We start from the raw sequence: 13,087 nt of genomic DNA, 5'->3' as shown, positions 1-13,087 counted from the left end.
CACCAGGACGGAAAGCTACCGGCATGCTTAGCCGCCGTCAAGTCCGTCAGAGTGAAGAGCGGGACTTCCGGTTAATATTTTCACAATAAAATTCCCCATTCAGACTCTCCATTCTGAAGTTCCTGTAAATCTTCAAACACCACTAAAAGCATGAGAATAAAAAGAATAATCCAGTGTTACAGCAAGAGGTAAAAAAGGCATTTAGTCATATTTACAATGAACATGCAAAGTGTGTTATTTTTATATGTATATTTCTAACAGACTCGTCAAGGGTGTCCCCCGCCTCTCACCCGTAGATATCAGGGTAGGATCCAGCTCCCCGTGACCCTGCACTCCAGGACAAGGCGGGTTCAAATGATAGATGGATGGATGGATGTTCAAACACTCAGGTTTGTGTATAAGCTTCTTAAACCAGAATAAGTCATTTATATGCTTACAACATAACCATGTTTTGGTAGTATAAATATGCATGCATGCGGCATGCATTCTGTTTCAGTTGTTATATTTTGCACTTTATTAAAAGATTTGAATTGAATCTTATGTATGTTGAAATGTTCAGACTCTTACCTACAGAGCTAAAGAAATTTACAGATGCCAAACTGAGTTACACAGAAATTCTGAATCTAATTATTTGTTTTTATAAATTTAGTATTTCACTACAAATGAAATGCAATTCTAAATTCTGGATATTCACAGACTTTTGATGAACTCATTTTCATGACCTACTTGTTGCAGCTTTTATTTTGAAGTCAAAGACCACGCGCTTCCGCTCGCGTTGTTTCTGTTTACGTCTGGGCAACCCTCTTCTGTGACGTCACAGAACGCCCCTCAGACGGGTTATTTGTGGGCGGGGCATCTCGCTCACCTTTCACCTACCTCACGGCGACGCTGAGATAAGCTTGTTGACAGTAATGAAGAAATCAAGGAGAGCGCGGAGGAAATAAATGTTTATTAAACATACAAACGTGCAGTTTAACTGATGTTTCCATGGCCTGATGACATGTGAGCATGCGGGCCTTTCCATCCTCTGATCAGATTCCCTACAGGGTTAGCTCAGGTGAAAATTACCTACATGCATCTGCGGTCAAGCAACTGAAGATCAGCCAGGACAAGGAGCAGCTCAGACAGGCTTATCCGAGGTGATATCCACCTCCCCCTCCTCGTACCTCATTCATCTGTACTATCTAGGTCAGTCACCTGAGGTTGCAGGCCAAGAGGCTAATCATCAACAGTCCAAACTACACACAGGCTGCTGCCAAACTACAGACAGATAATTTATCACTTTTAACCCCATGACTGCCTGTGACTGTACTTTTCAGCATCTGGAATAATATCAGCATTAACTCTTTATATTATTGTGTTTAATATGTGTGTGAACGTTTATCTCACTTTTCAAGGACACAAATACTGTTGATGAAGATTCTCAGTCATCCAGGTCATCATACATAGAGAAAAAGCAAGGCGTCTGGACTTGTAGAGTTTTCTTGAAGACGTTTCGCAGCTCAGCCAATTCAAAGGAATTCTGATTTAGAGCACCAACACCACCCCCGGCACCACCTTTGTAGGACGCAGCCACTGACCTGAGACATTTTAAAAGGTATTACTGCCCCATATTGTGGTACAAAGTGGTACTGCTTCTCCTAGGCTGGCACTACCTAGCTGCAGTATATAAAACATAGTTATTTGACATTTTGTTCGCATTATGTTAATAATGTTTTAGTGTTGGTTTACAAATTTTACTTTCTCAAGCAAAACGTCAGCAGTGAAAAAGGTCTTTTTCTGTTTATTAAGGTAACATATTTGATATTCAGCACCAATGCAGTTCAAAGTAATATATTCCCTTATCCCTATATATATATATATATATATATATATATATATATATATATATATATATATATATATATATATATATATATATATATATATATATATATATGTTGTTATGTGTTGTGTTACTAGTAATAGGAAACCCACTATAATTAAAACAGTGGCTAAATGTCACCATAACATTTACAACACAGTTCACTTGGTGTCTGCTCTACAGATACAAGTGTAATTTGAAATATTTGTATTTACATTAATATGGGTATTAGTTTTGAACATATATATGTAGTTGTGTTAACTCTGTAGGTGTTTTTTGTTAGAATAATAACTCATTTTGAGAAAAAAAAGCAAACAAAAAAACAAACAATATGTTAAAGGTTGAAAACAATTAAGAAGACAAACACCTGAAAAATTACTGTAGTCCTGAGATGATGAATTTGTCTATTAAACATGCAATTTATCAAAATGTCTATAAAGATATGCATCTCTGTGCATCATATTTTAAGGTGATTCAGTGATTTAAACCCCCATTCTGAACGTTACCCCTTGAAATGTCCACACACCAAGACCTGCAGAAAAAAAGTTCCTTTCTCCGATGTTTTTAATGTAGATGAGTTGTAGGTGAACACACTGCATTGGGTGTGTGTGTTTTTCAGTAATGGGGTTCACAGTCCTCCACAAGGCTGTCGGTGATGTAGTTAACCTTTAGCAGCTCCTGGTAATACTCTTTCTCCACGTTGGTGTTGACGGTCCAGGCCACAACCTCCACCCCCCTCTGGGCCCAGAATTGCACATATTCACTGCAGGTAGAGACAGAGTGTTTAAATGAGCATGATGAAGGCATGTTAAAGTGTGTTCTTTTGGCTTGAAAAGACCAAAATAACAGTTGTATTTCCTCATCAGAAGAGGCTCTGGATAGCATTCTAAATATAGCCTGCACTGATTTAGGTAGATTTCTAGGCCTTTTTTAAGGAGGCCAACTACAAATTTTCTGTTGACCCCATCAATAGCAGTTCATAGCATGTCAGTGCTCTTATCTTGGTTATCTGAACTGAGGTGCCACCTACAAGCATGTGCCAAGTTATAAGCGCTTTCAAAGAAAGCAAACTGTAACAACTCAGGATGTAATAAAATAGACTAAAAAGGCATTAGTGGAAGAATGGATGCAGATACTCACGGTGAGACAAAGTTCTTCTGTATTAGGAAGGCTGAGACACCACACAGCTTCCACAACACATGATGGTGCGCCCAGTCTAATATGATGTCCATTAGCATCATCCAGTGCTGTTTCCATAGCGATGGGAAGCGTGGGGCACCGTCTCCGAAGCGACTCAAGCTCCATGGTCTGTGGGTCAACGCTGTGACCACATCCGGGTCACTCTGTCTCATCTAGGCCAGGATCCAGAAGACAACATTAAGTAGGACAGCATCAACGCCAGCAGATGTGTGTGTGTGTGTATATATACTGGAGTTTGTAGTGAAGGGATGCCAGTAGATATCACAGTCTTACCCTGTAGATGACTTTGGGCTCAAAGGAGCAGACAATGCTGCTGTTGTAGAGGACTGGATGTTTCTTATACATGTCTTTAAGAGCTGCAGCTGCCTGGGAGGGAAGAAGAAAGGTTACTGTGGGTCAGTAGACAGTTTACAGTGTGTGTGTGTGTGTGTGTGTGAGTGAGGGTTTTTGTTTGTGAGTGTTCCTATCCTCTGACCACTTGGTGGTAAAAAGCAGCTGTGCACATATCAAGGATGTCATTGCCTGAAATAACAACCACTGCTGCAGCTCTGCATTCCTTACTCTGCTGTGTGGAACTACTCATCAAGTGGCTTTGCAAATCAAAGCCTGAAAAGGCAGAAATCAGTCTGTGGAAATTAACTACATCTCTGAGTTGCGAGATTTCTGTCACAAAAAAAGCTGAAATCATGTATCGATGTGTGTTTTTTGGGTTTGTTCCAGAGTACAGAACAAACCTCTGCTGACATATCGTTGGTCATTTTGTACCGGAGCAAAATGTTTGAATCTTATCTAATAATCATAATGTCTTGTTCTTTTCTACGTGTGGCGTTGCACACAGATCAATTAAATCAACACTGTTGACATCATCAGACATTGCACATCACCCAGTCTGTTTGTTAGCTTTGCTGTCTGCACCTCATCGGGATGGCCTTTGACATCGAAATAGATAGTGAGTTGCAGTTTGATGCATTCTTCTACCGCCTCCTCCAGAGTTGGAATCTTAGCTCCAGCAAACTTGTCCCTGGTGATAAAGGAAACACATGAGGAAAATGTTAGAAAATATAACTACAACAGCAGGTAAAGAGGGGAAAAGTTAACCTGGTATCGGCATACCTGAGTCGATGTTTAGCGGCTGCATCCAGTTTATGGAGCTCTGACAGTCTCATCTGGCTAAGTGGCCCTGACCCGTTTGTGGTCCGGTCCACGGTTTCATCATGCATCAGTATTGGGACACCGTCTGCAGAGAACTCCAGATCCAACTCCACACCAGTTGCCCCGTTCTTACTGGCCTAAGGCAGAAAAGAGAAATAAAAAGCTGTTTGTTTTTTTCCAGGTGGGCTTCTTTTCCAGTAAATCTATCACTGTCACCAGACTGGATTTTATGTGCAAAGCTGTGTAATAAACTGGTTAGATGACCCCACTTCAGGTATATCACTACCTGGAGCTATGAGGAAAATATAACTTCTGTGCAGAAATGTCAAATAAATATCTGCTTTGAAACTCTTTATTGCAAAAATTGTCTGTCAGCTACTACCTGTAACTTTTTAGCTCCAGTTGAATTAGTTAGAAGTTGCGTTTGGTGACCTTTGAATTTGTGGGACACACTTTTGCATGGGCTGTAATTCTACCACCTCCAAATGTAATGCAGAGTGTTAGGTGACCTGATCCGCACATGCATGGTACAGCTGCTATGTGTTGTGTAATTACAGCCACTGTCCTGCTCGTGAAGGTTAGTGTGAATGCACTGCTTTAGATACATCGTGTTCATCAGGTATGAAAATATCATATATCGCAGCCTCCAGTCGCAATGTGTCCTCTATCACAGCAGAGGGACTAGGACAGGGAGGAGAACTATCTGTGGATACGAGTGCCCTCAAACTTCTCACCTCCTGGATGGCTGCCAACGTGTTCTCCGGTGCGTCGTGCCCACCGCCCCTGTGTGCGACCACCGACACCTTGCCGGAGCCCGTGGTCCCCCTGATTGGATGCAGCACCTGCCGCACTCTGTTAGCCGGTACCTGGGGGAACCGGAACACCGCTAGAAAGAGGTAGAAGGAGGCGGTGATGGCAGCTGTCCACACAGGGCTCCGGGTGCCCAGCAGGACCACTACGAAGACGAGCGAGTACATGGTGACTTCATCCCCCAGCTGCAGCATAGCCGTCCTCTGTGGTCTGCCTGACTGGATCCAAAAACACAAAGCACCGTAACACCCGGTAGCAGAACGCACAGCAGCCTGTCAGAGTGCAAGTCCGGCCAAGTTTATTTTCTTCAAACACCTTATCTGAGATAAAGACATGCTCCGCGTTAGTTTATATAATATTCAAGGAAACACTGTGACATTTACTCCAGAGCTGTCACATAGCTAACAACACGGAAGTAAAGCACAGCAAAACGCCAACAATGCTACTAGTGCTAGCAGGTAGCTAGCAGATAGCAAAGCATTTAGCAGTATCATAAATGAAAACTGCACTTTATTTCACGTTTTAGCAGATAAAACGTGTTACATCAAAAATGATTAAAAATGTATAAATCTAGATATAATAACCGAAGCCCTAATAATTATTTCCCACCTCCGACAGGGGGCAGTCAAACAAAGCCGGTTATTACATCCGGGTCATTTTATGACTACTTCCTGTTGGCTGACAGCAAGATCAGCTAGTTCACAGCTAGTGCATTTTGTTTACTTCTTATTCTTGTTTCTGCATTTTCTTCCTTCTCTTTATTGAGCCTGTCGCTGGTCATGGTGAGTCTCTTTGTGGTATTAAACTCTCATTTCGTTTTCATTGCCGTACAGTTTATCTGGAACATGTGAACATTGATTTGTTAAATAGCTGTAGGTAGCTCATGTGGCTGAATGACAGGTCAGTCAGGAGATGTGCTATGTAACCTAATTTATTTCATACGTATGCGGCAGCTGTTTAAAATGTATCTACTCGCAAGTAAGTTTCTTGTTTGGGGACTGAACTCCATTAGCTGGCTTACATTTATGTATTACTTTGCTCTGTAATACAACCTGATAATGGATTCTTACATCATTCTTGCTCAGTTTATATTTGTGATCATAAACTGTTCAGATTCTAAATCCGTTTTAACAAATGTTTCTTTTTCTTAATTGCCTGTTTTGATGTACTTTTTCAATTAAGTACATTATTTTTAATGCATATTTTTTTATACAGGCTATCAATTGTCTCCTGATACCGTTACAGAACAACAGAAAAAAGTGTCAAAAAAAAGTCAAACTTTGATTTTCACAGATGTTGAGTGACATCTTCTTTAGTAGAGTCATTGATTTTTTTTTCTCCATCTTTTCTACAGATCAGGTCAGTGCTTCTGCGCCGGTTAACCTCTCACGTCCTGTCCTGTACCAGAGGATCATGTCTTCTTGCAACTCCAACCACTCGTGCTTTACAGCCTCCTTTATCAGCTCATATGCCAGTCACACAGAGCTGCCATGAACCCCTTGTACCCAGAGTTTCAGCTGTGGTCAGGTACTCTGACTTGTCCACACAGAAATACTCTATGATTTACACTTTACCACACATTAGGCTCCTCAGAGCCATTTCCAGACTCAAACTACTCCAAACTGCAATTACCTTGGTTGTCCTTCCCCCGGTGTACTTCCTCTACTTCCAGGGAGACGGCTCTTTATTTCTTGTCGGTTACTCAACAGGGATAGCGCTGTTTGCTGGTGTCATGCTGTACACAGCCAGTCACTTTTTCAGAAGGGTTGTGGGGATGATGTACCTGGACCCTACCCAGACCACCCTCAAAGTGTCCCACCTCACGTTTTGGGGTAAACGACATGATTTCTACCTGCCTGTGTCAGATGTTATGACCACCAGCGACACAGGGGACTCTGCAAGTGAGACAATATTGAAACTGAAGAGATACAGCAGCTCAGAGACATTGTACTTCTCCACACATTATGGACGAGTGGTGGACAAAGAGGGCTTTGAGAAGGTGTTTGGAAAGTTAAAATTCTAATTAATTGTTGTCCATGTATAATGATTAAAATATGGGTGAAGAGATCTGTTGCTGATAAAATTGTTTATTGACACATTCTAACTGTTATCACTGCATCAAAAACAAACTTTTTACCACCATTTATTTGAAACAAAGCTAATGTCTCCTGAAGGCAGAGAAGCAGAGGGCTCCACTGTTTGCAATTAACAACATTTTTGTACAAAAATATAGTGTTAGGAGAGATGTATCTACTTTTTACTCATTGAGCAAATGTAGCCAACTATTCTGTTTGTACAGTGCATCTTCAGACATCTAAAAGTGAGGCTGAAAACAATGTGTACACAATACATTCTTTAGTAATATTTTATCACATGAGGAAGCATTTGTGTTCTTAATAATCATTTAACACTAAATAGAGCATAGAGCATAGTACATGCATTGGGTTTTCTTTGTCACACAATTGTGTCATGACTAAGGCCACCGCATCATTTTTGTTAATAAATAACAGATGAAAATGCAAAAAAGCATCATAATCTTGGCACAAAACATTTTTTAAAAACAGGTTTTAAAACCTAGTTATTTAGTGCTACAGTTTGGCAGGAGGGCACAGAGTCCTCTGCTCTTGGCTCAGGCATGCATAGCAAATCAAGTGTGTCACAGAAAGTACCAGGCGGTAAACCCAGCAAGGACGGCCATCCAGGCAGCCAGAAGCACCTGACAAGGTGGATGTTTGAGAAGCACCGTGGCTACCTGGCACGCGTAGGTCATATTTCCACTCGCAGCTGTACAGAGGAGATGCAGAGAAGGTGAAAAGAAAGAAAACACATCCCTCACATGTCATAGTGTCAAATAATTTCTTACCCATTTTAGCAGCATAGTACGGGCACTTGTTAATATCACCACCCTGCATGATCTCTGCATGACTGTGTCCATGACCTACATCTTGGACTTCCTCTTTGATGGTGTTTCCAATTTCTTCTAGCTCAGAGAAAACCTGTTTTCAGAATGAACGCAGAATGTTGTCACACCTTTTTCTTTATATAGTTTTCTGTAATGTATTTCTGGATCAAGTATCCTCCCATCTCCTGCTCACCATCATGTTAAAGCCAAAGGCCCGATTTGACTCATCCACAATCCTCTGTTTGGTCTCGGTGTCCAGTTCTAGCTCGTTCATCCGGCTTCGGTACAGCTGCTTGAAGCCCTTGTGACTGTGGATTCCCTCAAACTGGTAGAAGTTGAGACCCTCACCTGTTGAGGGGAGCTTCAGAGCCCTCTGGGCCACTTTCTTGAGGATCTGTCCTCCAGAGAGGTCTCCCATGTAGCGGGTATAGGAGTGAGCCACCAGCAACACTGGGTCCTTCTCCCCGACCTTGTGGATGCAGTCTACATAAGGCTTGGTGCCTGCAGAGACACTGACCTGTCGGAGGAAATACAGCCGAAAGGTTGGCAAGCTTTCAAGCGTCACAGAAGATGAAGTATTTGAGACTCTTACACAACCTCCTGCTCACCTGACTTTCCCAGTCCTCTCCATAGAAATATTCGAGGTCCCGGGCCAGAGCTTCACGTCGGTGCAGCTCTACAGGGAAATATATTGGAGCGATGTGAGGATGGTCTTTGTTCTTCTCAATCTCCTCCTCCATGGCTGAGTAGACAAAGTATAGTGCTGCTGTCCCTCTCTTCCAACCAGGAAGGAAAAAAAACTCAGATTCACACACATAATGTAGAAAAAATAAACTATAATGTCTCATGTCGCATTAATTGTGAGTGGTTATATATAAATGTGTGTGTGTTTCTATATCCTATTCTGTTGTTGACATCATACATCATTAGAAGTTATTATTATTACCAACCTTGAACAGCTCCCTTTTGATGCGTCCCCTGAGAAAATCTTTGACGAATGCACAGTTCTCTGCTCTGTCATGGGACTCCTTGGTCCCCTCAGCTAACATCTCAGACAGGTCAGTTGGACTTGGTGGAACGAACAGGGAGAGGACGAACGTGAACAAGTTTTAAATCATTTATACAAAGTACCAGTTTCAGAACAACCTACCTGAGGTCTTCATCATCGTCATCCACAATAATCCTCGGCCCACCTTTTGACACACTTTTGGACTTGGGCTCTGATGTCACTTTGGTTTCCATCTTTCTTGTTGTCTGGCAGTGTTTCACCTGAAGAAGCCTGGAGAGGAGATATCATTAATATCTGTGCATTCATTTGGCAATGGTGTCAATGTAACACCCACTCATTTATATATATAAAAAGTTCTGTGCTGTAGCATTGAATTAAATCATCATCATAATAATTCACAACTACTTTGTAATGTCTTTAACATATTAAATACAAAGCGGCCCTTGAAAAAGTATTAAATATTCAGAAGCCTCAGTACGCATAAATGTCTTGTATTGGTGTTGGAGTCTGCAACAGACTGAACCACAGAGATGACATTTGAAGGTACAGTTACAAAACTCACCCTGCAAGTCGTCCGTTACACAAGTGTCTACAGTCTGTTGACCATACAGGTTTTAAAATGTCGCCGTCTGTCATTAACACAAATACATACTATATATTAACATAATGTTAACGAAAAATGAGAAGGGGTTGTTTACCTTGTTAAAACGCTGCCTTCACTGCTAGCTCGGCGATATAGTGCAGGAGGAGGGGTTAGGACGTCACCATCCAATCAGAATAACTATTGCTGAGAAGGCGCCTGCTGATTGGTCAGAAGCGCAGACTTTTCACCAATCATATTTCTTATGGCAAAATAGAGGCGGAAGCATGCGTACATGGTAAACATACGAGAAATAGTCACAGAAAACTGCGAGAACAAGCGTTAAGGTACTATTTAGTTTGATTGCTGCAAAGTTCTTGTGCCTATGCCTATGCTCCTGTGACTTTTCATGTACGGTGTATGGCTCTGTTATGACTGTCAGAAGGGTACAAGAAGCGAGCTGCTCAGAGAAGACGTTCAGCATTCCTTCAGACTTCTGTCTGTGTATAACTGCTACTTACAAGAATAAAAGCAGACACTTGGCGGATTAAAATTCCGTAAGTAGAAAGGTTTAATTATGCTTTATGATTTTAATGCCCCCTTTCCCATTTAAGTATTAAGGTTTAATTGGTGTCGGTGTTTTTACACGACGTTCAGGACTCTGATACATAACGTTAATTTTACGGACTCCTTGCTAGCCACGCAGGCGAGCTAACAAGACTCAACGTGAAGTTAGCCGCTCAGCTAAAGCCTGATTAAAAAGTCCCGTTAAACTCACAGTGATCAGACGGCGTTTGATTAGTTAAAGCTAAGTGGACTGAGTCAGTGTGCTGCGCTGCTTAACATATGTTTAAACGTGATAGGCAACAAGGCTCTGACACACGTTTTTAATTCAGCATAATAACGATGTGTTTTAATCTGTAGTAGCGGTTTCTGGTTTGCTCATTGTGGCGTTACATGTGCTGCATAGTGTCTGATTATAATTTATGTGAGTCTCAGATGCTGTGGACTCCAGCTGCAGGCTGTGTACAGTAGCTGTTCCTATTGAGTAAACAGAATAAAGTCTGAAACATGCTGAATCACCTCTTTGTGTTTTTTTTCAGAGGACGTTTCCACCTGTGCACATGTGTTTGGATGTCTGAAGACTTCACCTGTCTGCAGCTGAGAGTCCTGAGCACCAGGCCGCTTATTCAGCGCCCTTCATGTTATCTTCGAGACAGGAGATGGACACCATTTGTGATTTTTAAATGATGATTTTGTTTAATGTGCCTGTGTACTTTGAATTTTAAATAAGCCTGCTCTGATATAATAATAATATAATAATAAAATAGTCTATCTAAAATTCGTTATACATCAACAACACAGGAAATATGACAGGATGTGATAAATGAATGAATCTGAATTTACAGTAAAGTTTAAATAGTTTGTATATTTATAGGGAACATCTAGATCTTCAGTAATGCCTCATAGTTATAAATGCAGTAGAAACGGTAAAGTGGAGGAACAATAACTCCTGATATGTAACGTTCAGTGTTTGATTCAGTAGTCTGTAATTTTAATAAATAACATCTAAAGTGTGTGTGTAGAATGATGAGCCGTCATCACAATGAAGACGGACGTAGTCCAACAAAGCAACAGCAGCAATAAAAGGATGCTCATGATGTACGAAATAATAAGACAAATGTAGACATGATCAGTATTGAAATGGCTGCTGAAATGACTTCTATAACCTCGTATTAAGAAAGCTAACTATGTTAGCAGCAAGTGCTTAAGCTAGCTTTGGGACCCGTGTAGATAGCCGGCTCCGCCCCTCGCTGCTTCCCAGCTCCGCCCATTAGTTCTATATAAGGTGACTTCTGGCTCCAACATTTCAAGATGGCGACCTGGAAGTAAGAAAAGCGCGGCTTCATAAACAGCACTTCACAAACCAGTGATGGGTGACAACGATGTCTACGGCCATCTTTATACGGTCTATGGTGCCGACCAGATGCTAATTGGTAATTAGTGGTAGCTGAGCTTCCCCCTCACAGGAGCTGTGTGCTCTGTCGGTAGAGCAGTTGTTACACACATTATGGGCTTTTCAACCTGGAGCCAGCAGCGTCTCTTATGCACAATGGGGGATTGAACACGGCAGAATGATTCTCCATCGGGAAGCTGAAAAGCTGAAGATCTCACCTAAAGGTTAGTGATGTCCTGAATGCAAGCTATGTTAGCCGCTAATGCTAATGCCAATCAACAGTGCTTAATTGTTGGCAGGTGTTAGCTTGTTAGGCTAACTGTAACCATGTGCTATAAATGCTGGCCTGTTTGTGACCTTTTTACCATTATACAATGCTGTTTTAATTAAGTTGGCAAATAAAATGGGGAGCTAATATATATTGAGCAGAGTGAAGCTATGGCTAGACAGCAGCATTAAAATGGCAGCAGCTTAGCTTTAACAGCATGGTTTAAAAAGTCTGCAGGGTCCATTTTACATATTACTCTTTTTCTGTTGTTTTTGCAAAATGGCATGGCAGAATTTGGTCCTAACTCCAAAGGGAAGCAAAACTTATATTAAAAATCACTACATGTCTTTAGTGCAACCTACATTAGCTGCTAATGCTAACAAATGTTTGCTTAATTGCTTCAGGTGTTAGCTTGTCGGCCATTTTAACACGTATGTAAATGGTGGCCTGCTTCTGAATTTTGTACACTTTTAAAATGCCATGTTTTAATTTGCTTAGAAAATGGTGTACATAGTGACATTAAAATAGCTGCTGCAAAGCATCAGCAATGTCTACAGGGTCAGTTTTTGTCAAAATTAGGACTAAAGCTACAACTTCTGCTTCACTAGTAAAGGGATAATATCAATTCTAAATGAATAAATGTTTTTTTTTTTTACCTTTTTTCGAACTGATTTTTAAAATGTTCTCTCAACTAGGCCAGGTTCACATCATAAATACTGAAAGAAGTCAAATTCATCCTCTTATGCTACAGAGGCTAAAAAACTGCAATATACTGACTTTTTGAAGGTGCTTTAAAGGGAGTTTCACTGCTTTCTCCTTTGCATTTTGAGACTCACAACAATCTTGAAAGTTTATCAGGCTACAACTGAGCTCCTCTCAGGAGCTGTGTGCTTACTGGGTAAGTTTAATTTCAAGCCTTTAAATCCTGCATGCAGTTTGCATGTTAGTGGCTTATCAACGCGGCGCTGGCAGCATCTCTGATTCCTGCTGACATTTTACATTTAAATAGTAGGAAAAGGTTCCGTTTCACTGATCATTACAGGCTTTTCTCTCTACCACAGGAGTGGACATCGGACATCGCACATGGGAGTTCCACGGTGATTATGACCAACCTCCAAAGGGAAGCTGGGACTCGAATAAAGGTTAGTGATGCCCTAGTTACGCAAAAATGTAAATTGTCACAAATTACCCCCCCTTCTTTTGTCAGTCAGTTTTTCATGTTAGTCTTAATTGCTTTAAATTGCTTTTAAGATGTCTGTATTTTTAGGATGTGACTGCTCTTTAGTAATTCAGTGTTTTAAAGATGAGTGGGGCTTCAGGGTGCTTCATTTACTTATAATCTGCA

The 13,087-nt window shown here is 41.1% G+C and overlaps 3 protein-coding genes and 2 long non-coding RNA genes across 6 annotated transcripts; 3 read left to right on the top strand and 2 right to left on the bottom strand.

Moving 5' to 3' along the window:
* Positions 1-21: 21 nt before the first annotated feature.
* LOC114433205 (uncharacterized) lies at positions 22-1,833 on the top strand. Its single transcript, XR_003670345.1, has 3 exons — positions 22-188; positions 262-389; positions 1,398-1,833. It is a non-coding gene; the product is annotated as an uncharacterized LOC114433205 (long non-coding RNA).
* Positions 1,834-2,479: 646 nt separating this feature from the next.
* On the bottom strand, positions 2,480-5,658 carry gde1 (glycerophosphodiester phosphodiesterase 1). The gene is made up of 7 exons (XM_028401272.1): positions 5,636-5,658; positions 4,951-5,244; positions 4,178-4,353; positions 3,980-4,085; positions 3,338-3,430; positions 3,005-3,216; positions 2,480-2,627 (listed from the first exon to the last, which is right to left on the bottom strand). The coding sequence occupies exons 2-7, from the start codon at positions 5,218-5,220 to the stop codon at positions 2,480-2,482; spliced, it is 1,005 nt and encodes a 334-aa protein (XP_028257073.1). The 5' UTR covers positions 5,221-5,244; positions 5,636-5,658.
* A 40-nt stretch (positions 5,659-5,698) lies between these two features.
* tmem186 (transmembrane protein 186) lies at positions 5,699-7,093 on the top strand. Its single transcript, XM_028401529.1, has 2 exons — positions 5,699-5,808; positions 6,381-7,093. The coding sequence occupies exons 1-2, from the start codon at positions 5,806-5,808 to the stop codon at positions 7,047-7,049; spliced, it is 672 nt and encodes a 223-aa protein (XP_028257330.1). The 5' UTR covers positions 5,699-5,805; the 3' UTR covers positions 7,050-7,093.
* A 284-nt stretch (positions 7,094-7,377) lies between these two features.
* hmox2a (heme oxygenase 2a) lies at positions 7,378-9,689 on the bottom strand. Of its 2 annotated transcripts, XM_028401327.1 has the most exons (8): positions 9,636-9,689; positions 9,500-9,566; positions 9,079-9,207; positions 8,879-8,996; positions 8,537-8,704; positions 8,122-8,445; positions 7,890-8,022; positions 7,378-7,810 (listed from the first exon to the last, which is right to left on the bottom strand). In XM_028401327.1, exons 3-8 carry the CDS (start codon positions 9,168-9,170, stop codon positions 7,683-7,685), a joined length of 963 nt encoding a protein of 320 aa, XP_028257128.1. In that variant the 5' UTR covers positions 9,171-9,207; positions 9,500-9,566; positions 9,636-9,689; the 3' UTR covers positions 7,378-7,682. The 2 variants fall into 2 exon arrangements, with proteins under 2 accessions (XP_028257128.1, XP_028257137.1); XM_028401336.1 differs by lacking the exon at positions 9,500-9,566 and having other exon boundaries at positions 9,636-9,674.
* A 101-nt stretch (positions 9,690-9,790) lies between these two features.
* On the top strand, positions 9,791-10,976 carry LOC114433201 (uncharacterized). The gene is made up of 3 exons (XR_003670344.1): positions 9,791-9,864; positions 9,960-10,074; positions 10,621-10,976. It is a non-coding gene; the product is annotated as an uncharacterized LOC114433201 (long non-coding RNA).
* The last annotated feature ends 2,111 nt before the right edge of the window (positions 10,977-13,087 follow it).

Source organism: Parambassis ranga, chromosome 1 (assembly GCF_900634625.1).
Source record: "Parambassis ranga chromosome 1, fParRan2.1, whole genome shotgun sequence".
In the NCBI taxonomy this organism is placed as follows: domain Eukaryota; kingdom Metazoa; phylum Chordata; class Actinopteri; family Ambassidae; genus Parambassis; species Parambassis ranga.
This window is presented reverse-complemented; position numbering and strand designations above follow the sequence as displayed.